The sequence below is a fragment of the Vitis riparia genome, chromosome 3, assembly GCF_004353265.1.
Source record: "Vitis riparia cultivar Riparia Gloire de Montpellier isolate 1030 chromosome 3, EGFV_Vit.rip_1.0, whole genome shotgun sequence".
Taxonomy (NCBI): Eukaryota; Viridiplantae; Streptophyta; class Magnoliopsida; order Vitales; family Vitaceae; genus Vitis; species Vitis riparia.
Window position 1 is genome coordinate 2,428,573 of NC_048433.1, and position 22,860 is coordinate 2,451,432.

Below are 22,860 nucleotides of genomic sequence, written 5' to 3' on the forward strand. Positions count from 1 at the left end.
ACACTTAATTTCATTATATAAATTTAAAAAGATTGTTAAAAAAATAAATTTTTTAAATGAATTTAAAAAATTAAACAAACACCCAATAAAATAATATTTTGATCTTTAAAACATAAAAAATAAAAAAATAAAAATTATTCTAAAATTAAATTGTTTTTCAAAAACCAACTTTTTATATTTTACTCATGAAGCAGAACTTTGTTTCTAAAAACAATCGAAAACAATTTTTAAAATTTGAAAACATTCTTACCACAACTCTCATTTTTGTTTAAAAAAAAAACATTTTCAAAATCACTTCCAAAAATAATCCAAATCTTTTTCTTAAAGACCAAAAAAATTTCAAATTCATTGAAACCAATTCAATGATATTTTATTTTTTTCTTTAAAATGAATACTTCAATGGCATTGTTTAAAAATACGTAAATATTTTTAATTTTATAAAAATTTTAAAAATAGAAAAATCAATCCAATACCCGTGAATTATTTTCGAATTCAAAGCAAAAGAGAACAACCACGTCAAGCAACCATCCATCATCATCCCAAAGGGTCAAATCCATCCACAAGTTTCTTATACTCCAATATGAACTCTACTGTCATTTGAAAAAGGGTTTTCTCATGATCTATCCTTCACAACTGTCCATTACCATATACCCAAATGCAAGAAACTGCCTACAATCTTCTCCAAACCCATCACTTTAAAGTGTGGAAAAGAGCCAAATGGTAGGAAGAAAAAAAAGGAACAAGAAAAAAAAAAAAAAAAAAGGAAAAAAATGGCACTGCACATGGACACCCCGTGTGTCTCGTCAATAATCACGGGCGCTGCACTCACAGCCAGCACATGCCCCGCTAGGCCACAACTCGGCCCTCTACGCGGTTCCCGTCATTGTCAACGTCCACACCCTTCCATAATAATACCATCATTAATAAAAAAATGTCATTGAATTTGTTTATTTGAAGGAAAATGGTGGTGGGTGGGGACGTTTTGCAAAGTGGGTATACCGCATTTTAAGTATTGGAGCAATCTATATGTAGTATAGAAGTTTTTTTTTCTCGGGTTTGATCATCTCGTCTTGAAATTAATTGATACTTAGTGAGAATAGATTAAACCTTTTATGATATTCAGGGCGGTGATAGATATGTTAAGATATTTTTACGGACAAATAAATAATATTAAGCCTTGTGAAAGGGTGAAATGGTAATGGCTACTAGTTGTCAATAAAAAGGGGGTTGGATGATAGGCCACATTTGCAAAGTGGGTGCCCACTTGGCACCGCTCATAGCGTAAGAGATTGGTGGGAGGCTTCCGAATCCACACGGTACTTTCTCCTTCTCCGTGGTTGTATGGACTTTTTGTAATCTCTAGAGGTGGCTTCCCTCCACTTTAAATATGAAAGCACTCGTAACCACTCTTCCCATTAAGTGTCCTTGTCTGTAACCTCCTCGAGTTTTCAAGAAACATTCTCTCTTCATTCCTTCCTCTTTTCCATATTCTTCTCTTCTTCTCCATACCCTTTTGCTGAGAAAAAAACAAAGCAATGGCTCAGAATGGTGGCATCATGATGCTCCTCTGTGCCACCTTCTCAGTTTTGGCCATGGTTGGTGCTGAAGACCCTTACAGATTTTTCGAGTGGAATGTCACGTATGGGGACATTTACCCACTTGGGGTTCGCCAACAGGTTCCATGATATACTTGGTTTTTCCTTTGGGATGGATTGTGAGATTCTGTGTCTTTTTTTTTTTTTCCTTAATGGGTGGTGGTGTTTGTTTTGCAGGGAATTCTTATCAATGGACAGTTTCCAGGGCCTGATATCTACTCTGTTACCAATGACAACCTCATTATCAATGTCCATAACAGCTTGCCAGAGCCTTTCCTCATCTCCTGGTGAGAAAATTCTCTCCCTTTTTTCGGTTTCTAATACAGTAGATAGATTAAGAAGGCACCAAAACTTATGAGGATGCATGATGTTTCTCTTTATATTCTTTGATTAGAATCAGAACCATCAAAAAACAATTAGGATAATATCACTGTTTGATTGTATCAAATTCTAGTCATGGTTTCTGGGTGGGTGGGTGCTCAAAAGGCAGGTCTATTTTCTCACTTTATATATAGAGTCAAAAGGTTTTAGATCTGAAAAGTATGGTAGAATTGTTTACTAGTTGTTAAACTGAATGGAGAACAGTTGAAAAGCACAAACTCAAAAGTAACTTCCCATGAGATGCTCATGACTCATGTTCTGTATTAGTCTTTTCATTTCCTAATCAACTCATGCTGAATCTCGAAAGGTCCAAATCACTAGCAAACACCATGCTTTCATGCCTTTCTACCTGTCATTAAGGTTGTGTGGTCCGGGCCTTTAGGGGAAGAATTAAGGTAACTCTGGTGGGTTTGAATTGGGCATACTGGCCTCCATGGCTGGCTGGGTGTTAAGGTAGCAATGGAGTCAGTCAGTCCATTGTTCCGGGTAGTCGGATATCTCCAGGACTCTGGTTTAGATATTGTTATATACTACTTCAACATGGTTTCTGATATGGTGCTGTATGGGAAAATGAAACAGGAATGGAGTTCAGCAGAGGCGAAATTCGTTTGAAGATGGGGTGTATGGGACTACATGTCCTATCCCACCTGGGAAGAACTTCACTTACATCCTACAAGTAAAAGATCAGATTGGGAGCTTCTTCTACTTCCCATCTCTAGCCTTCCACAAGGCAGCTGGAGGCTTTGGAGGGATCAGGATTCTCAGCAGACCAAGAATCCCAGTTCCATTCCCTGACCCTGCTGGGGACTATACCATTCTCATTGGAGATTGGTACACGCACAATCATAATGTAATTCGCGAATTCCCTATAGTTCATGCCTTTCTACTGTTAAGCTAGTATCTTACTCTTTGGTATTTCAGACCTTGAAGGCCATTCTGGACCGTGGGAGGAGGCTGCCTTTCCCTGATGGCATTCTGATCAATGGTCGCGGAGCCAATGCTGCAAGTTTTACTGTCGAACGAGGCAAAACTTACAGGCTTAGGATATCAAATGTAGGACTCCAGAATTCACTCAATTTTCGGATTCAGGGACACAAGATGACACTGGTTGAAGTTGAGGGAACCCACACTCTCCAGACCTCCTACTCGTCGCTGGACGTTCATGTTGGCCAGTCCTACTCCGTACTGGTTACTGCAGACCAGGCTGCTAAGGACTACTACATTGCAGTTTCCTCCCGGTTCACTGAAAAGGTCCTGACCAGCAGTGCCGTCCTTCACTACAGCAACTCTGTCTCTCCAGTGAGCGGTCCACTCCCTGGTGGACCTACCACCCAGATTGATTATTCTCTTAACCAGGCTCGGTCCATCAGGTACTCTCTCATCCTAGTATTTCTCTGCCACTCTGGAAACATTTTATGGATGTCCAGTTCATTCCTATTTGTTTTTCTGGCATTCCAGGACTAATCTCACAGCAAGTGGACCGAGACCAAACCCTCAAGGATCTTACCACTATGGCCTCATCAACATCACAAGAACTATCAAGCTAGGGAACACAGCAGGACAAGTTAATGGCAAGCAGCGATATGCAGTTAACAGTGTGTCATTTATCCCTGCTGACACCCCCCTTAAGCTTGCGGACTACTTCAAGATTGGAGGTGTTTTTCGTCTTGGAAGCATCCCAGATCAACCAAGTGGCAAGAAAATGTACCTTGACACATCAGTCATGGGAGCTGACTTCAGAGCATTTGTGGAGATAGTGTTTGAGAACCGCGAGAGTATCATCCAGAGCTGGCATCTTGATGGATACTCCTTCTGGGTAGTTGGGTAAGTACCTGCAGAACAAGCCAAGTTCATTAGCTGCAAAGCAGTTTTAGTCATCACAATTTTCACAAATCTGCACAGCATCATCCATTAGAATCATTTTTCTTATGGTACTTGTGCTGCAGAATGAATGGAGGAGTGTGGACACCTGCAAGCAGGAACCAGTACAATCTTAGAGATGCAGTATCGCGTTGCACCACTCAGGTAAGAAAATCAAACTCGATTCATTGAGACGTTGTTGGCCTAAGAAAATCAAAGTACCAGTATGGAACTAACCAAAATTTATGGTTGATGTTACAGGTATATCCCAAGTCATGGACTGCGGTGTACATAGCACTAGACAATGTGGGAATGTGGAATCTGAGAACAGAGTTCTGGGCAAGGCAATACCTTGGACAACAATTCTATCTTAGAGTTTACTCCCCAGTGGGGTCGATCAGGGATGAATACCCGATTCCAAAGAATGCACTTCTCTGTGGTAGAGCTGCAGGAAGAACAACAAGATCCCTCTAAACAACAATTACTACTTTAAATGGCTCCAACTCGGGGCCAGATTCTTTGTTATACAACTCATTTGTCATTTACAATAATTCTTTTTACACATACTTCTATGAAGTTAAAATTTCTCTATGTACTTGCATAGTTAAAGTTCTTTTCTCTTTCCCCAGAAAATGTCCATGTGTGTACTGCTTTCTCCACCTTGAATTTTAACAATCTGCAGCCAGGGTTATGAATAAGTTGTGTGTGTCCTTAGAAGAAGAAGCAGTATGTTTTCAATGTTCCATGGTGAAGGATTGTTTATAGACCAAGAAAATGACCCACAAGGGACAAGGTGTACTTCTTGTTACATGTCGTTTCATCCGTCAAAGTCCAGCTACTATATTCGACAAAACCAGCTACTATATTCAACAAAAGAACATCAATTAAATTCTTAAAAAAAAATAAAAATCCAGAAATGACTAAAGTAAACTAAGATGGCAACAAGTTTCGCTGCACTGAACTTGTTCACAGTTTTCTCCTTATTTTATCATCACACAAAATATAGGACAAAAAACTTAAGACTGAATTCCCTTTGATAATCAGAATAAGCAATTCAATCTCACCATTGTAATGGTGTCTGTGCATATGATCAAATGTCTTCCAAGAAGACAACATATATCTGGATGATTCCAATCCTGCTAGTTTCCTTTCCCAAGAACTATTTGCAGGGTATATCGTATATGCAGTCAACACACAAACTCTAATCATCCTAATTCCTAACTAATTATATTATTGTCACAGAAGAATTGGACAGAATGACAGTTATGGAATTGTTGACATGGTCAACCAGGAACCGGCCTAAGAGAATTTCTAGAGCAATCCGCCTCCAAGGCATAGTTTTGCTGGAAAACAACCACCTTAGCAGGCATTTGTTTGTACTTTGTGAAGCTTCTTTTATATAAATGTCTTAGGTATTCAAAGAAAACGAAAGATACACAGAGATAGACAGGAGCTTCTCAGTTTATTCCTCATGGCAAAGAGATGGGTTTCTTCATTTCTTTTCCTAAGCATTTTCCTAGCCATGGTTGTCTCTCACTCAGCAGATGGACCGCTTCCTGCTCTTTTCATACTAGGGGACTCAACAGCTGATGTTGGAACCAACACTCTCTTGCCTCAGAGCGTAGTGAGGGCTGACTTACCTTTCAATGGCATTGATTTTCCACACTCAAGACCAACTGGGAGGTTCAGCAATGGCTTCAATACTGCTGATTTTCTTGGTTAGTAGTGCATGTACCCTGTGTTTTAAGCAGGTTTTCCAATCTTTCATCCATATGCCTATCATCAAACTATGTTCATATACCAGTGGTATTATTGCAGTAACCTTTGTTTTTGTGATACTTCCTTTCAGCCAAGCATATAGGTTACCGAAGAAGTCCACCACCCTTTCTTTCTATCCTAAGCCACTCATCTTCTCTCAGTAAGAAGTTCCTCAGAGGGGTAAACTTTGCATCAGGAGGATCAGGAATCCTCGACACAACAGGACAAACACTGGTAAGGCCTCTGTTTAGGCACTTCATCCTTGACATTCCTAACTAGAAAGGTGTTCCATATGATGATAAGAAATGCTTTTCTTGCGTTTTCTATGAATGAGAATTTGATCTCTGACAAGCTCTTCTAATTGTACATTTCATTTGGAACAAAAAACGGCAGGGAATCATCACTTTGGGAGCGCAAATCCAGCAGTTTACCACAGTCCACAGTAATCTTACCGCTGCAATAGGTCTAGAAGAAACAGTGAAGTTTCTCTCCAAATCTTTGTTTGTCATCAGCACTGGAAGCAATGATATTATTAACTATTTCCAATCTAATAATCGTACTTTACCCAAGGAAGAGTTCATACAAAATCTAGGATATGCGTATGAGAACCACTTAACGGTAAGATGTCTTCCTCTCTACTTAAAAGTTCAGGATAGAATCCTATAGGCATACAACTTGTTTGAAGTTATGAAATGAAACATGATCCAGGGCTAACATAGAATCCAGTGATGAACTCATATGCTTGATATGGCAGACTTTATTCGATCTTGGGGCAAGGAAGTTTGGAATTTTAAGTGTCCCACCAATTGGGTGCTGTCCATCTCTAAGAACTTTGGATCCCTCTTATGGTTGTCTGGACGAAATCAATGAATATGCTACATTTTTCTATACAACGATCCAAGCCCTAATGCAAAGGCTCAGCTCAGAATATCAAGGAATGAAGTACTCGCTTGGAAATGCATATGACATGGCAATGTATGTTGTCAACAACCCCGTTGCATTCAGTAAGTAATTCAGTCTCTAAATGGTATAACTCACAATTATACATTTCAGAGAAAGCATACCCTTGTTCAACAGACTAGTTTCCTCATCCCTTGCTCCTGAGTCAATTAAAGGATTGAATCCTGCTAATCTTGGACATCCCACAGCTCCCAGACAAACACCTGCAACTTGATTTAATGAAGATTTGTAAGTATGAAATAAAGAGTAGAATCTAATTTCAAGTTTCCTCCAAATTCTCAGATTTTACAGATGTGAAAAGCGCTTGTTGTGGAGGTGGGGAGTTAAATGCACAGTCTCCTTGTGTACCAACAGCTGCTCTTTGCTCAGACCGCGATAAGTACCTATTCTGGGATCTGTTCCACCCTACGAAGCATGCTTGTAAGCTGGCAGCTTTTACCCTCTACACTGGGGCGCCAGTATTTGTGTCGCCAATCAACTTCTCTCAGTTGGCCATGGATAATTAGCCAACAAACAGTCTTCCTCCTTTCTGAAACTGTCTCCATTCGAAGTGTATTCCAATAAATGAAACAAACATATGGTTATGTGCCAGCATATTTTCAGTTATGGGACTTGTATTGCAATGACAAAGTTGCACGTCTAGCAGCTTAAATAATGTTTATGTCAGTGGCTTATTAGCAAACACATCCACATTGTTATTTGATGGAGCCAATGTTGAAGATTCTTAGATTAAAAGCTCTTCTTCTTGACTTGTTTTAGTACTCAGAATATATGCCTGTGTGCACTACTTCCCCACCTCACACTCATTCAGGAACAGACCTTGGGCAGGGTTATGAATAAGTGTGTGGGAGTCTTCCTCCAAGGAAGCATGAGTTTCGGGCTTCCTCCTCACAAGAAGAAATATAATTTTTAGTGTTAGGATGAGGAAAATTGTTTACAGACCAAGAAAAAGGCCCATGAAGGACAAAGTGAAGTGGTTTCTGTCAATGGATGAAAATTTTGAGGATTTCTGTTATGTGTTTCAAAATCTGAAAAGTAGGTTCATCGTTCAAGGACCAAAGAATCTATTCAGAAAAAAGTCAGCAATCAAATTCTAAAGAAATCCATAAATGACTAGACTATACTAAGCAACAATCTTGGTGTATTGAACTTGGACACATCTTCCTCCCTAATTTATCGTTGAATGGCAGAATCGTCTTTACAGAAATTTTGTCATGATTTGTCACAAAACACACAATACATTAAGAGCCTGAATTCCTCTAATGAACCCTATTCCATAATCAGAATGAGCCATTCAATCTCTCCCTTGACATGGCATCTGCCCTCATGATCAGTTAGAAAGTTTTCCAATAAGACAAACATATAGCTGGATGATTTCATTCCTGCAATTGTCAATACCTAGAGGACTATTTGTCATGTGCAGTCAAGACACTCTAATCATCCTAGTTCCTCAGATATAATATTATTGTCACCAAATCTGGAATTAATATTATGGACATGGTCAACGGGCCTAAGAGAATTGCTAGTACAATCCGCCACGAAGCACATAGTTCTTGTGAGTTTACATTGTTTCTGGACAATGACTACCTTACCAACTATTGTCTGTACCTTCACAATCACTAAACTTCTTTGCATATAAATGTCAGAGGAGTTCAAAGAAAATGCAGTGCCAGATATATAGACAAAGAATTCAAGGAAAGAAGTAGCTTCTTAATTTACTCTTAATGGCAGAAAGATGGGTTCCTTCATTAAGCTTTTTCCTAGTTATGGTTGTCCTTCACTCAGCAGATGCTTCAATTCCAGCTATGTTCATACTAGGGGACTCAACAGCTGATGTTGGAACCAACAGTTTATTGTCTTTTAGTATTATAAGAGCTGATTTTCCTTTCAATGGCATTGACTTTCCCTCCTCACAACCAACTGGGAGGTTCAGCAATGGCTTCAACACTGTAGATTTTCTCGGTTAGTTTTGCCTGTACTCTTAAGTGGGCTAGGTTGGTTTTCTCACCAAAATGCTGCCAAAGTAATATTGACATCAAAGAATTATGTTATCTTCCATTCATATATACATGCACACAAACAAACTATGGTTCTAGATACAGAATTTTCCCACACAGACATAAATATACGAGCACTGGTAGTATTATTGCAGTAACCCCTGTTTTGTGATGCTTTCTTTCAGCCAATCTAACAGGTTTCCAAAAAAGTCGACCACCCTTTCTTTCTCTAGTTAACAGTCAGTCTTCTATGAACAAGCAGTTTCTTAAAGGTGTAAGCTTTGCATCAGGAGGATCTGGACTTCTTGATACAACAGGACAATCTCTGGTAAGGCTTCTACCTTCTGAACACCTCCCATCACTTGCCTTTCAATGTCTTCCTAATGTGAGAGCTAGGAAGTCACTTGTTCATTATCCATGCCAGAATTGAGAATGATAACAAGTACTTTTCTCATGTTTTTCATGAATAAACAACCCTGACAATCTCTTCTAATGTATGTTTCATATGGAATAACCAATGGAAGGGAGTCATCCCCTTGGGAAAGCAAATTCAGCAGTTTGCCAGTCCAGAGCAATCTTACTGCAGCAATAGGTTCAGATGAAACAGAGAAGCTGCTCTCCAAATCTTTGTTTCTCATCAGCACTGGAGGCAATGATATTCTTGGCCATTTCCCCTTAAATGGTGGTTTAACCAAGGAAGAGTTCATAAAAAAACCTTAGTGATGCATATGATAACCACTTAAAAGGCAAGATTCGTCCTCCTCTCTATTTTGATGATCACAAGTTCATAACATAGTGTTCCCTAAATAAGCACATCTTTGGAACTCAGCTTAGTCTCCTATGAATCTTGATGAGCTTTATGCTAATTTCTGCCATCTTCCCTAGGGGAGTATATGAGTAGTTAGTCTTTTCTTTTTCACAGTAATGACAAAAGCTCCCTTACCATGGAGCAAAGCCACAAGTCTAGAATTAGGGGGTGTTGAAAATTGAACTTGCAGCTTCAACCAAATGTTTATAAAGTTAGTATATGAACCATGAATCAGGGCTTACATAGAAATTTAGTAACAAAATCAAATTGGAACTATTCTTTATTGAATGTCATTCCAAATACAGCCCTAGAAATCTCATACTTGAATTGAAACTTTTGCTGATATGGCAGAATTTATTCGAGCTTGGGGCAAGGAAGTTTGCCATTGTAGGCGTTCCACCAATTGGGTGTTGTCCGTTGTCAAGACTTGCAGATATCAACGATCATTGTCATAAAGAAATGAATGAGTATGCCAGAGATTTCCAGACAATACTCAGTGCCCTCTTGCAAAAGCTCAGCTCAGAATATGGAGGAATGAAGTACTCACTTGGAAATGCATATGAAATGACAATGAATGTTATAGACGATCCTCCTGCATTCAGTAAGTGATTCACTCAAAAAACTATCTAACGTAATAATCATACATTTCAGAAAAAGGATACCTTGATTAGGTGGAGAGTTCCTGAAGTGGCTCCTCAGCATACTAGTTTTTGGGGTTTCATCTTTTTGAGAAAAATCTTCCCTCATCCCTTGCTCTTGAGGCGATTGCTGGATTGAATCCTACTAACCTGTTAAAAGAAGTACAGTAAGTATGAGATAAAGGGCATAATCTAACTTCAACTATCATGCAAATTCTCAGATTTAAAGGATGTCAAAAGCGCATGCTGTGGAGGTGGGAGGTTAAATGCATTGCTTCCTTGCTTACAGCCTTTGGCTACTGTCTGCTCAAACCGGGATGACTACTTATTCTGGGATTTGGTCCACCCAACACAGCATGTTTCTAAGCTAGAAGCTGAGACCCTCTACAGTGGTCCACCAAGACTTGTATCTCCAATCAACTTCTCTCAGTTGGTTGAGGATAATTAGCCAACAAACAGTCCTTGTTGCAAATCCTTTCCAATTCCATCTACTCTATTCCAATAACAAAGCATACATATGGATGTAAAAGCATTTGTACCAGATAGTTTTTATCCCATGACTTGAAGCAACTAAGTAAGGAACTGATATCACACTGTTTATTTATAGGCAAGATGAGTACCATCTTTAGAATCAAAATTGCAGACAGGGCTTCAATCACTGCATCAAAATAATTAGCAAAAGACGTTTTATTGGACTTAAATTTAGCATATATACATTTCAAATTGCAGAGAATACAATATATGGGGGGGAAGCAAATGGATCTGATATAAAGCATTTTTCTACATGGGGTTATAAGATGACAGGGCCCCCGACCTGTTAGTATATGTTAAGTATGATAGGTTGAATAAGAATATGTTCATTCAGTAAATATATTAGAACATATCATGACTGAGAAGCTGACAAAGAATGACTAGGTATCGTCTGCAACCAGAGTATCATTTGTGAATAAGTCATCATGTCTCCACTGGCCTGTTTCACCTTTGAAACTAATTCCCTTGAGGAGCTCCTCTCTGTCCCTCTGCATCTTTAGCCAGTACTCTGGCTCCTCAAACAATTGCAGTATCTGCCCAAAACAGAACAATATAATGAGCTTCATTCATGCAAATAGTCAGCACTATTTGGCAGTTGTTGGATTGAAAAATCTTGCGTAATGCTATTGGTTGAAGAACAGAGATTAGATAGGAAAAGAAAAGAAAACAAAGAAAACAAGTACCATCTTCATTGTTGGCCTTCTAGAAGATGAATGCATGAGGCAGAGGCGTGCTGCAACCACCATCGTTTTCATCTCTTCCTTATTGTAGTCGTCCTTCAGGTTGGGATCTATCAGACGATCACATAGGCCACAGCTGAGTAAAGACCTTGCCTGAAAATCAAATGGGCATGCATACTCAAAACTTTGAAATGAGTTTCTCTTCAGGATATAACTTCAAAGCCAAGGGTTTCTCACATTACCCAGAGTACTAAGCTTTCGTGATTAGACGCCTGATTTGTTTGAATAGCCTCTTTCCCAGAGATGAGTTCCAGAAGCACAACTCCATAGGAGTAGACATCTACCTTCTCATCTACCTTGCCATACATCATGTATTCTGGGGCCAAGTACCCAAAGGTCCCAACAACTCGAAGCGGCTTTACTTTTGTTGAAACTTGCTGTGCTCCATTATATACCATTGCTGATCCAAAATCTGAAAGCTGAGTATTGAGAAAGAACTTTGAGTATTGGAAACTCGGGTAAAAACAGAAGCAGGATCATCTTAGGAAACACATTTCAGAGCATTCACACATTAGGACAATAGTATCTAAGAATATAAAACTGGTCCAAAACAATCCACCCTGAAAGCATAATGGTGGCAAAATCAGGGAAAAAACAGGAAGGAATTAGAATAGAACTTGAAAATGTAATAGATATGGGAATGTTGCTTGAGAAAAAGTACTGCCTATGTGAGATTGACACAAGCATCACTGGAAACTGAGAAGGAAATCAAAATAGGACTTACTTGTGGGTGACAATTTTTGGACAGTAGGACATTAGATGACTTCACATCTCTGTGAATAATGGGGGGGTCACAAGAATGATGAAGGTACTCCAGTGCCTTTGCCACACCAATAGCAACCCCCATCCTTTCTTTCCACCTGAGTTGCCTCAGTTTCTGTTTCAAGCTTCCCTTTAGTAGATCATAAACAACTGCATGCATCTCTCTGTTAGAGCAGTACCCAATAATCTGAACTATGTTCTCATGGTTTACATCACTTAATATCTCTACTTCTTGGAGGAGATCCTCTGCATACCACCGAGTGGGCTTGAGGACTTTCACAGCTGCAAGTCGACCATCCCCAAGGTTGGCTCGGTACACTTTACTGTGCCCACCTTCTCCTATCACCATTTCAGGGCTGAAATCTCTGGTTGCAAGCTTCAGCTCTGATGATGTGAACCTCTTGCCTAGTCCCTTTGTTTCTAGAAGTGCCAACCTTTGGAACAGTTTCTCCGCCATGAAGTCGGGAAGCTGCATTGTCATCTTGGCAATTTTCTGTCCATTGTTATCTGCTTCCCTGGTTGTTGTTGATGTTGAGGGAGATGGCATGGTCAGTGACTTTCGAAAATGATGGGGGGTTCCTGGTCTATTAAGGTACATGTGTGTTGTAGAAGAAGATACGGTAGATTGAAAGACTTCAGTTTTAGAGCCTTGTTGAGAAGTTCCTGGCCTCTGGATTAGTATTCTTCCTCCATTGTCCGTAACCAGAAGAGTACAAGTGGGAGGCAATTTTTTCAGGCAATTAGCAACAACTGAGTCATCCGGCCTGCATAACAAACATCCATGAGAGAGATACACAGATAGAAAGATAAATAGATAGAGAGAGAGAACTCTGAAGCTTGCTTGTCTGTTCAGTACCTTGAACTGCTGCATCCAAGGGCAAGTATGGTAGCAAAGCTAACTCGAACCTGATGGGTTAACTCAGAAATGTAAGACTCTCCTACACAAACCTTAACCTGGAAATCCACCTGCATAGATAATCAATAGACAAAGCAGACATAAATAATAATTCCAAGCTTTCTAGCCTTCTCCTATTTGATTAACAATGTGGAAAAAGGCCTAACCTGCTTGGACTTGCAGAGGTCCTCATGGATGTGGAAGGTGTTCAAGTCAAAAGTATCATCTGGCTCGGGTTCTTGTACATGAACAGCAAGCACCTCATCGCCAGGCACGACTACTGAACTGAGTAGCTTGAGAAGCACCCCTCTACTGCAATTACTCGATTTCAGGCCAAATACAATTGTCCTCTTCTTCGAAGTCCTGCTCCTCCGGAGCCCAAAGATTCGACGTTTGGTCCTCGTCCTTCCAAGCATCCTAAACAAGCTGGCAGCTGCTGTTGTTGTTCAGGCACCACCATCTGCATTCTGATATCAACCAAACTCCTTGCAATGGCCTTAGTCAAATGGGGTTCATATTTTAATTTTAGTGGTCCCTTCTCTTAATGCAACTGCTATTGATCGGTTTGGGCATTTACTAACGGTTGGTATATATTGATAGCAACAAGTAAGTCTCTCCGAGGCCAACCGACAGTAGTCACAGTACAACTGTAAAGAACAATGCCTGAACTTATAATTTAAAGACAACATCAGACCTTCCCTCTGTTGTAATTCAAACCCCCATTTCCAGGAAAAGGTGAAGACAAAGTTTGACAACTTTTGTGCCCGGATCCCTGATTGCTTACAATAACTCTTATATCTGCACTTATAGTCGCACTTTTTGCTTCGACTTCGACTTAGATTTCTCTTTCAAGTAAGGGTGCATTTTACGGTGATTCTACAAAGTGTTTTTAGTATTTTTAATACTTAAAAATAATGAAAATTTTAAAGTATTATAAAGATTAGAAACAATTTCTAAAATCACTGTAAACACACTATAAGAGTATTCAAAATATTTATAAAAAAAAAAAAATTGTGTTTTTAGAAGAATCATTTATCAAATATTTATCCAGAAAAAATCATATGTGATTTTTTTAATACTATAAATAATTTTTCAAAATTTTAAAAATGTTTTCTAAATTTAACAAACACCTCATTTTATAAAAAAAAACATAATAAATAAAAATAAAAAATAAAACACTTTTTAGAGCAAAAACATTTCCTAAAATTATTGTCAAATGGACTCTAATGCAACCAACATTTGTTTGTAATTCCGCACTAGCTGCTACTCTTTTGTAAAAATTGGACATCTTGTTAGAATGGAAATGGATGTACAAGGTTTATATTGAAAGGGTAGGGATGTGAGCAAGAATAAGAAAAACCGACAAACACAAGTTTCAAAACGAGAAAACATAAGATATTTCGATATTTTATATTATAATGCATAATTTTTTCATTCTCCGATATAGACATGATTGTTCGAACTATAGTTGAAATTATTTTATACAAATAATTTACTTTTTACCTATGTTATTATATCGATAAATAGCATTAAAGTCTCCACAATCATAACACGTGACATCAGAACTTCCGTTGGCGGAACAGGGCACCTTTGGATCGATTGTCGTGATGCACTACAATGGGACAACATTGAAGTGAAGAAGCTTCTCTCCAGAAAGGTTAAGGAGTTTGGATTTTCTTCACATGGTCTTAGTCACGACAGCTACAAATCACCAACCTTCATTGAATGGTGAGGCCCAGTAGAAAGCTTGGATATAGAAGTTAGTGATTGGGGAGTTCAATTCCCCAGTAACTCCAAATCTTCCTACATCATGAACAAATTGATAGCAGAAAATATTTTAAAAGCACTAGTGGTGTAAGCAGTAGGTGTGCTTATTGAATAAGCTAATTAAGGCACACCACCTTCTTTGGTGGGGAAAGTGCTAGCTCAGCCGCTTTCAACCCCGGCACCTTGTCTACAATTAGGATTGCACAGCTTCAGGCAGAAAATCAAATCGGGCCAAATCAATTCAGGGTTTTGCTAAGTATAAACCACTTGGCAGACAACACTTTCAATATCGTCGAAAAGGATTGAAAGCTAAATGAAATTTATGTCGGAGCTAACCTTGAACAATGGGTCTCTCTACCATGTTCAATCACCTCTTGGACGAAGATCATTTTTCAAGAGGACCAAGCAAATGGTCGATAGAGAGACATGGAGCTAGGCCTGTCGTTGAAAAGATTTACCATGTTAGAAGCACGAGCATCCTTCTGCTGAGTAAATATACCTCAAGGGGAGACAGCCAGTTCGCTTAAGCCACACTCAGGGAGAGAAAGCAGAAGAGGGACGATACATGCTTATGCTAAAAAGGTTGTTTCTGTCTATACATAATTTTTTTGTTTATTGCCTTGAAAAAAAGGATCCACAACCATAACAAGTGTAACTGCAGATACATCCGTACAATGAAAAATTGAAAGCAGCACTGCTTCAAACAGGTTTTATCATTCAAGGGTACAGACGCTTCTCAACTCATCTCATATGGTAGGCCTAGAAACCTCAAGTGGATGACATTAAAAATACGCTTGAATTCATTAAAAATTGCAGTACGCTGTGATGAAAAACCCCGAGAGAAACTTGCCTCCCACCATTCTAGGTTGGAGATGTGACTGCCATCACTCAGCAACCTGCACATAAGGATTATGTTGAGCTTAGAGTTGGAGAAAGGATACTAACAAACAAGAGAGAACAACAGTGTTAGGATCCATCCATCCAAGATCAGCAAAATGATAAGAAGCAACCAAAGAGAACTATTACACCGAATCCCAAAATAACTTTTTTTCTTTTTTGAAAAATGAGTCCCCTCAGTTACTTAGGAGAAAATACCTTTGTTTATTAAGAGAACCTATCCACAAGCTTAACTGGAATTCAGCTTAACAAAAGATGATAAAATACTTGATACCTCGCAATGAATGATACAATTTAAAATGATCAAGGTGAAAAGCTACAACTACCACTTCAACAGAGGACCTAACCCCATTTATTTCAGATGAGCTACTATGGTCCCGCTCACGTGGGAAATGCATAATAGTTCTCTCAAATAGGACAGCTGTTAAATAAGTAATTCCTGTAAAGCAGAACTTATATGATACAATTTAAAATGATCAAAGTGAAAGGTTACAACTACCACTTCAACAGAGGACCTAACCCCATTTATTTCAGATGAACTACTATGCTCCAGATCACGTGAGGAAAAACATAGTAGTTCTCTTAAATAGGAGGAGAGTTGTGAAACAAGCAATTCTGGTAAAGCAGAACTCATATGCAGAGATAATTTCAGTACAAATTTAAGCCAAATATTCGTAATTTGAACATCATGTACAGATTCATAGGATGGGAAAAGGGGCCACAAATATTGTATTAGTCATGATATATCTCTTAAGTACTATAAATAGGTCCAACTGTTTAAACTGAAGAAATACTAACCCATCAAATCATTTTCTTCAATTAACCATAGAGGAGGAAAAGGTTAGAATCAATATTCCAGATAGCAAATATGAAGGTATTAACCAAAAGTTAGCACTCAGAGTTATATGGATATCTCCCCAAATCACATCAGGTTATAAAGGTCAGGGTGCAACCCATCAAAGAAATTGAGATCAGAGATCTGAATTCAAAGTTATTTTCCAATGACATCCATTTATAATGTTCTTATCCACCCAATAAAATTTGCATATTATGTTCTTATGCCTGCCTACCACCACAACCACCTCCAACATCCAATCCAACCACCACCATCAACCCTATACCACCCCAACCCTACCACCACCATAAGAAATGGCCCATAGGTGATCACCTTCTAAAAAAGAAAATTCATTTAGTATTCAACCCAAAACAACTCATTTGCATGGTTTGTGAATTTAGATAAAATGTCAGCTAGGCAATGGCTATGCCATGACCCCATCACATGGTCCAGGTAAACCACCAGGCATCTATGTGAAGATCATGAAGTGCAGCAGCATTGTAGCCAAGTATTTCAAGGTGCTAGAATCAACATATTTTGCCCCACTAAGCATGCTGCTGATGTTATCTCCCTTACCTATTAGTAGTTCCATCCTTTTCTAACAACTTAAACAATGTTTCATTGAAATCATATTACTACAATGCATGGATAAATAACTATATAAAGGTTTCAAAAAAACTAATAAGAAAGTGTAATTATTATATTTATGCATCATCTGGATATTGACTAAAATCAGTTTACCTACAGGACCAATTACCGAGACATAGATAATATGGCATGGCAAAATATTTTGTAAGAAACTAAAACAAGGAAGGAAAGATAAAAGGAATAAAAAACTCTAACCAATCAGTGTGAATACTGAGGAAATATGACCTTGAACACTTGGTTTGATCTTGGCAAATAGTAGGGAAGGGGAAAAAATAGGAAAATAACTCAAAATTCTCTTTTGTACATTGTAGTACCAAGGAAAATGAAATATAATGATAATTTAAAAAAAATACACATTTTTAACTTCTTCACCCATTTTCTTTCCCTTATCTTTTCCTCAAATTTTCCATGATCCAATTGGAACCTAAGACTACAAAACCATCAACCAAAATAATCTCAGGGACAACAGTCAAGGGGATTTTCAAAAACTTGCCTGATTAAGAGGGTTGTCTGGAGATTTCTTCCATAGCTTCCATATCATGTCCTTGTACTGAGTGTGAGTAAGACCTGGTTTCTCTTCCTTCAACTTGGGAAGTTCAGCTTCCTCAAAAGCCTACAACCATTACCCAAAAAGAATTACTATATAAAAAACAAACAAAGGAGAAAACCTCAGGACCACAAAGGAATACTAAACTCTAACTTGCCATTACTGAAAAAGCTCCCAAAATCCAATTCACAAGTCGATCAACCAAAATGTATCAATGAACATACATGAAAAAACAGCATGCAATCATAGGACAAACACAATGCACCAAGATGTTTCTCATCCAACTTGTCAATAAGAAGTAACTAGACTACGGATCATAGATAAACAATGAGGGGGCTTTAAAGGCTGAATCATTAAATTCTGCATTTATGGACACTCTGCCTATCAACTCCAACCCCTTATGGGTAGACATTCATACATTTCACATAGCAAAGAAAAGCCTCTAACTTTACTTTTCATATTTGCCTATGGTTTTTGGCTCTAGTCATCACCAGTGTTCTTCTGTTCTGATTTTGCATACTCTTGAATTATAACATCAAACACCATGTAAGGGTCAGTTCCCAATGACCTTACCACTTAAAATACACTGCATTCTAAACCAATAATCAATCCACCCATCTGGATGTGAGTTTTGATATTCCCCATGATACGAGAATGAGGAATAAAAGGTTTGCAACTTTTGCAACCAAAACATACTCCAATTAACTGTGCATTTTAACCAATAATTATATTTCTCAAGCTGATTCCACAAAAATTAACACAGAAAAACATACCACTTTTAATTAGCCAGTAATTGATCAACAAATACACCCAGTGGCCCTTCTTCTTTTTTTTTTTTTCTTTTTAAAATAAAAAAGAGCATTTTATAAACTAAACTCCCCACAATTTCAAAGACTTCTTTTCAATGCCGTTCTTCTCTTCTTCACAATGCCAGCTAGACCAAAATTTAATCAACGCTATTTTACTAGTACAAATTGAAATCATTCCACCATTCTGTCTGCTAGAAATTACCCGAACCAGAAAAAAATGTTTACGAAATCATGTCTTAGATTTTCGATTGTTTGTTTCCTCTCATAGCAAGATCCATCAGATACAATAAGTGAAAACAAATTTCACAATCATAAACAACCAAAATGATAACCAATATCGAATTCAATCAAACTCACCTTAAACGACGCCTTGAGCCGCCTCTCCGGATGCTTATCCACCGGCAAATTGTCTGAAACCGACATCTGCGCAATTGCATCCTCAACTGTCCGAGCCTCAATCATCGAATCATCGCGATTCGTATTCGCAACAAGCACCATCCTCTCATACTCCTCCTCCGCTGCGGTCCGGCTCTGCCGACGCTTGGCCTCCTCAGAGCGCTGATGAATCTGGGCCTGCTCCTCCTCTTGTCGGCGCCGGAGCTCCGCCTCAGTGACTTTAGGGACAGGGATAGAGACGCGGTTGGCCTTCTTGTCCGGCTTCTTCATCGCCTTTTCGAGATTCTTCTCCTCCATCTCTGCAAGACGGCGAGCCTCGGCCTTCCGTGCAGCTGCCTCGGCGCGCTTCTCCGCTTCGTCCTCGCGCTTCTTAGCGGCACGGGACTTGGCGCCCTCGGCTTCCTGCCAGTACTGATCTTCCTTCTGGCGAGCCTCGCGCTCCTTGCGCTCGGATTCTGTGGCGTTCTTCCGAGCCCTAGCCTCCTCGGCCTTGCTGTTGACGCCCATCTTCTTCGGCATCGTTGCTCTCTCTCACGTAATCTGAGCCTCTGAGATTTGGAGAATCTCACGATCTTGATCGATTATTAGGGTTTACGAGATATGATTCATACGCAAGAGCTAGACCTGTGTTTTGTGAAGGACAATGGCAATGACGCCCGCGATTTTCCGGTTCACCGGTCGAGCCGGATTCCTTTTTCCTCTTTTTTTTTTTTTTTAATTTTATTTATATTTTCATTTTTTTTTTTTGGTTTTGCGAGTATCATGAAAAGATAAAAGCTATTCCTCCCCAAAATGTAAATTCTCAAAATTAAAATAACATTATTTTTATAAAATTAATAATATTTTGTACAATATACAAATACATTCTCGATGCTCTCTTTACACTAATATTATCGATGTAACATATGTCTAGATAGTTTATTGTCACGAACTTAGTCTTTCTCTAAGCTCGTGCGACACTTAAACAAGTCAAAACACTTTATCTTGTTAAGTTAGTCTTACTCTTTTATACTTAGCTCATTAGGCTAAGATGCACACAACTTAGAAGCTCTAAAATGTGTAGTAAGCAACACTTAAAACATGGAAGCTTTTATTGTTCTCAATGAATGCTTTACAAGTATTTAGAAACTTGCTTGGTTGGTTAGATTTTTGGGTGGTGTCTTAGCCACCAAATGAGAATCTCACATATTTATATGTACCTTAGGAACTCTCTAGAACCTATGAGGGTTCTTTACAAATTAAGAATGTTCTAAATTATCCTAGTACTATCTATGTACATGTATATACATAGTGACTTTGGAACACTCTAGAATACTCTCATCCTTTTTCATATCTTCCATCCCTTAAGCAGAGATGCATAGGTGTTTCTAGGACTTCTCTAAAATGTTTTACCCTCCTCCACTAGTCGATATCTCAAAGAGGTTCCAAAAGCTTCCCACCCCCTATATAAGCTCAAGAGGAGGGTCATTTGGAATAGTTCGTGACATTATGCATCCTTAGCCCATTTCTAAATTCAACCCCCATTATAAAGGAAGACAAATTGAGGAATGAAATGGGGTATACAAACACACATGGGATTGCTTAAACATGGGTAGGCCCAATGCCCGATGCGTGTGCTCAACAAGAAGCATGATTTTACACTAAGCTTGGCATATGTAAAACATATTGGCATTAGAGCAAACCCAAGCAAGAAGCTACTAACATAAAAAAGATCTAACACATGATAGTCTGAAATGTGGGTCAATCTTACTAACAAGCACCAGGTGGCAAGCAAACGTACAAGAATAAGTTGAATCTTATGATGGTGATAAGGCAAAGAATGGGCTATCAAGTTTGAGGCTCGGAGGAATTAATGAAGAGACAACCATTGCATTATGCTAATAGGTGACATTATTGAGAGTATTGAATAAATCCAACAACAAGTAATAAAAACTAATGTAATTTGACACAAACCACCATCAAGATGTGGAGGAGTGGTTGGCTGAGTTAGGTTGAATGCCCATACATAGTATACCTAGCAAGCCATTCTCTCCATACCATATGGTGCACTTCTTATAAATGACTTGCCCCAACCTACACTAGTAGGCCTAATCTAGGCATTAAAAATAAGTAAAGGTGGGTTTAGAGCGGTTCACTTACAACTTATTTGAGCTATTGGCCAATAAAAAAATTAGTATTTTTGTTTTAACTAATTAAGATGGAAACCCGCAAAAGAAATTTTTTCATTGTTATAAAAAAGTGAAATAAATTCAAAAACTAAGAGAATTGGGCATTCTATAATTATAGTAGATTAATAAATGATTTCTACTAGTGGTGATTGCCTTTAATCATAAAATAATTGCATAAATTTTTATATCTATAATGAATTGCCTTTGTATGGTCCAAGAAATAGGTAGAAAACAAAGAGAAAGTGAATACTTTTGTCCCTCGCTGATGACCCCTCATGCAAGAGTGACATCATCCTGACCATGAATATCTTTGTACACCGTTTGAATTAACAATTTTTCTAAGGTAAAAATAACCTTTATGAAATAACAAAAATATCATTTTTTAAAGATATTCAAAATTATACTTTCAAACATACTTAAAGACATCTTGTATATCAAGAATTGCTTAAGGATATAAACTATACTTTCTAACATACTTTCTATGTCAGGGTCTTGACATCAAGAAATCGATCTTTTTTTTTTTATTATCTTCTATTTTTTTCAATATTTCTCACTTTTAAAATACCTCTAAATTATTTCTAATTATTTTTAATTATATTTATAACAAAATTTTATCAAAATTTTTATAAATCATAAACCTTAAAATATATTTATATAGTACAAATATAATATTGATATGTGGATTAAAAATATATACAAAAAGAACTATTTTTTTTAAAAAAAAATAAATATTGCCAAATTGACAAGAAATCTTCTACATTGTAGATTGGAAACAAGGAGGAAGGCTCAAGGAAAATCTTAAAACAAATTTGGACCACTTAGCTTGTAAGGTACTTGGCAATTTAATGGCTACTTCCAAAAGACAACCCACCATGAAAAGTATGAACAAATTTACTAAAATTCATACTTGAAACTACCTTGATTTTAGCTATCATGACATTGATGTTTTGCCTACCTAAATTGTTTGCATTCACCTTCATTTTGTTACCAAAAAATAGTAAAATATTTCTTTATTTTGATAAAATAATAACAAAAACAAATAATAAATATAATTATAATTTTTAATAAAGGAAGAAAAAGATAATTGAAGAAAAATATTGGTAAATCCTACTCCACCCATTTCTTGTCACTAGGATATACCATTTATTCCAATATCATGTCCTCATGTGACCATTTATTATTCACAACATTCCTTTTTGTTTTTTCTCAACCATAACATTCTATCTCACCACCATTTTTCTATCACACATTTGATACAAAAATTCCATATTATCGACTTTGTTAAAAAAAAAAAAAAAAAAAACCACAATATCAATGATGTCGGTGCAAGGCCAATGATTTTAGAAAACAATTTTTTTTTTTGTTTTTAAAAACAAAAAATAATTTTTTAAACTTAAAAAACATATTTAAGAAAAAAATTATATTTTTAGAATTTATTATGAAGACATATTTTTTAGAATAAATTTGAAATATTTTCAGTTATTTTTTATAAGGTGTTAGAATAATTGAAAATATAAAAATTGCTTTAAAATTTTTTACTTTACACATGAATGTATAATAATTTCATAAAAAATATACAACAATTGAGGTATGCTTTTTAATTACTATTCTCTAGAACTGTTTTCGACACCGGTTTTCAAAAATATTACCGAACAACCATGGCATTTTTCTAAGACTTTCGCTAATCACGAAACCTTTAATCATCCGTTGAAGTTGGAACGTCAACGGCGGAGACGCATGCGAATCATCATAATATGATAGGACCAGTAGCATCCCATAAATACCCTTGGGATTGTTATTATATCGTTAATTAACCTCGTGGTAATCATCATCATTATTACAAAACCAAGAGGCTTGCCTTCGCTGTT

The 22,860-nt window shown here is 37.6% G+C and overlaps 5 protein-coding genes across 6 annotated transcripts; 3 read left to right on the top strand and 2 right to left on the bottom strand.

Annotated features, from left to right (window-relative positions):
* Window positions 1–1,354: 1,354 nt before the first annotated feature.
* LOC117908879 (L-ascorbate oxidase homolog) lies at window positions 1,355–4,621 on the top strand. Its single transcript, XM_034822678.1, has 7 exons — window positions 1,355–1,676; window positions 1,773–1,882; window positions 2,556–2,826; window positions 2,898–3,346; window positions 3,435–3,800; window positions 3,923–4,001; window positions 4,098–4,621. The coding sequence occupies exons 1-7, from the start codon at window positions 1,536–1,538 to the stop codon at window positions 4,308–4,310; spliced, it is 1,629 nt and encodes a 542-aa protein (XP_034678569.1). The 5' UTR covers window positions 1,355–1,535; the 3' UTR covers window positions 4,311–4,621.
* A 666-nt stretch (window positions 4,622–5,287) lies between these two features.
* Window positions 5,288–7,253, top strand: LOC117911886 (GDSL esterase/lipase At5g55050-like). The gene is made up of 5 exons (XM_034826313.1): window positions 5,288–5,554; window positions 5,686–5,828; window positions 5,988–6,212; window positions 6,349–6,598; window positions 6,837–7,253. The coding sequence occupies exons 1-5, from the start codon at window positions 5,308–5,310 to the stop codon at window positions 7,058–7,060; spliced, it is 1,089 nt and encodes a 362-aa protein (XP_034682204.1). The 5' UTR covers window positions 5,288–5,307; the 3' UTR covers window positions 7,061–7,253.
* A 1,025-nt stretch (window positions 7,254–8,278) lies between these two features.
* On the top strand, window positions 8,279–10,445 carry LOC117911597 (GDSL esterase/lipase At1g71250-like). Its single transcript, XM_034826001.1, has 4 exons — window positions 8,279–8,516; window positions 8,737–8,879; window positions 9,711–9,960; window positions 10,219–10,445. The coding sequence occupies exons 1-4, from the start codon at window positions 8,279–8,281 to the stop codon at window positions 10,443–10,445; spliced, it is 858 nt and encodes a 285-aa protein (XP_034681892.1).
* On the bottom strand, window positions 9,544–13,769 carry LOC117910481 (probable serine/threonine-protein kinase PBL7). Of its 2 annotated transcripts, XR_004650688.1 has the most exons (7): window positions 13,093–13,769; window positions 12,887–12,996; window positions 11,993–12,794; window positions 11,451–11,687; window positions 11,212–11,361; window positions 10,022–11,061; window positions 9,544–9,951 (listed from the first exon to the last, which is right to left on the bottom strand). XR_004650688.1 is itself a non-coding variant. In XM_034824556.1 (6 exons), exons 1-6 carry the CDS (start codon window positions 13,339–13,341, stop codon window positions 10,909–10,911), a joined length of 1,701 nt encoding a protein of 566 aa, XP_034680447.1. In that variant the 5' UTR covers window positions 13,342–13,769; the 3' UTR covers window positions 9,544–10,908. The 2 variants fall into 2 exon arrangements, 1 of the variants encoding a protein (XP_034680447.1); XM_034824556.1 differs by having other exon boundaries at window positions 9,544–11,061.
* Window positions 13,770–15,242: 1,473 nt separating this feature from the next.
* Window positions 15,243–19,487, bottom strand: LOC117911671 (coiled-coil domain-containing protein 124). The gene is made up of 3 exons (XM_034826075.1): window positions 18,786–19,487; window positions 17,566–17,685; window positions 15,243–15,588 (listed from the first exon to the last, which is right to left on the bottom strand). The coding sequence occupies exons 1-3, from the start codon at window positions 19,341–19,343 to the stop codon at window positions 15,577–15,579; spliced, it is 690 nt and encodes a 229-aa protein (XP_034681966.1). The 5' UTR covers window positions 19,344–19,487; the 3' UTR covers window positions 15,243–15,576.
* Between the last annotated feature and the right edge of the window lie 3,373 nt (window positions 19,488–22,860).

Bases quoted from the DNA above. Each gene is read 5' to 3' on its own strand.
- LOC117908879 (XM_034822678.1), top strand. From the start codon at position 1,536: ATGGCTCAGAATGGTGGCATCATGATGCTCCTCTGTGCCACCTTCTCA. The intron at 1,883-2,555 runs GTGAGAAAATTC...AAAATGAAACAG, and splicing joins GAGCCTTTCCTCATCTCCTG to GAATGGAGTTCAGCAGAGGC. The intron at 3,801-3,922 runs GTAAGTACCTGC...CTTGTGCTGCAG, and splicing joins TACTCCTTCTGGGTAGTTGG to AATGAATGGAGGAGTGTGGA.
- LOC117911886 (XM_034826313.1), top strand. From the start codon at position 5,308: ATGGCAAAGAGATGGGTTTCTTCATTTCTTTTCCTAAGCATTTTCCTA. The intron at 6,213-6,348 runs GTAAGATGTCTT...TTGATATGGCAG, and splicing joins CGTATGAGAACCACTTAACG to ACTTTATTCGATCTTGGGGC. The intron at 6,599-6,836 runs GTAAGTAATTCA...CCAAATTCTCAG, and splicing joins CAACAACCCCGTTGCATTCA to ATTTTACAGATGTGAAAAGC.
- LOC117911671 (XM_034826075.1), bottom strand. From the start codon at position 19,343: ATGCCGAAGAAGATGGGCGTCAACAGCAAGGCCGAGGAGGCTAGGGCT. The intron at 17,686-18,785 runs GTGAGTTTGATT...TAATGGTTGTAG, and splicing joins GGCTCAAGGCGTCGTTTAAG to GCTTTTGAGGAAGCTGAACT.
- LOC117910481 (XM_034824556.1), bottom strand. From the start codon at position 13,341: ATGCTTGGAAGGACGAGGACCAAACGTCGAATCTTTGGGCTCCGGAGG. The intron at 11,688-11,992 runs GTAAGTCCTATT...CTCAATACTCAG, and splicing joins CCAAAAATTGTCACCCACAA to CTTTCAGATTTTGGATCAGC. The intron at 11,062-11,211 runs GTACTTGTTTTC...TGTTTTGGGCAG, and splicing joins GAAGGCCAACAATGAAGATG to ATACTGCAATTGTTTGAGGA.
- LOC117911597 (XM_034826001.1), top strand. From the start codon at position 8,279: ATGGCAGAAAGATGGGTTCCTTCATTAAGCTTTTTCCTAGTTATGGTT. The intron at 8,517-8,736 runs GTTAGTTTTGCC...GCTTTCTTTCAG, and splicing joins CAACACTGTAGATTTTCTCG to CCAATCTAACAGGTTTCCAA. The intron at 8,880-9,710 runs GTAAGGCTTCTA...CTGATATGGCAG, and splicing joins ATACAACAGGACAATCTCTG to AATTTATTCGAGCTTGGGGC.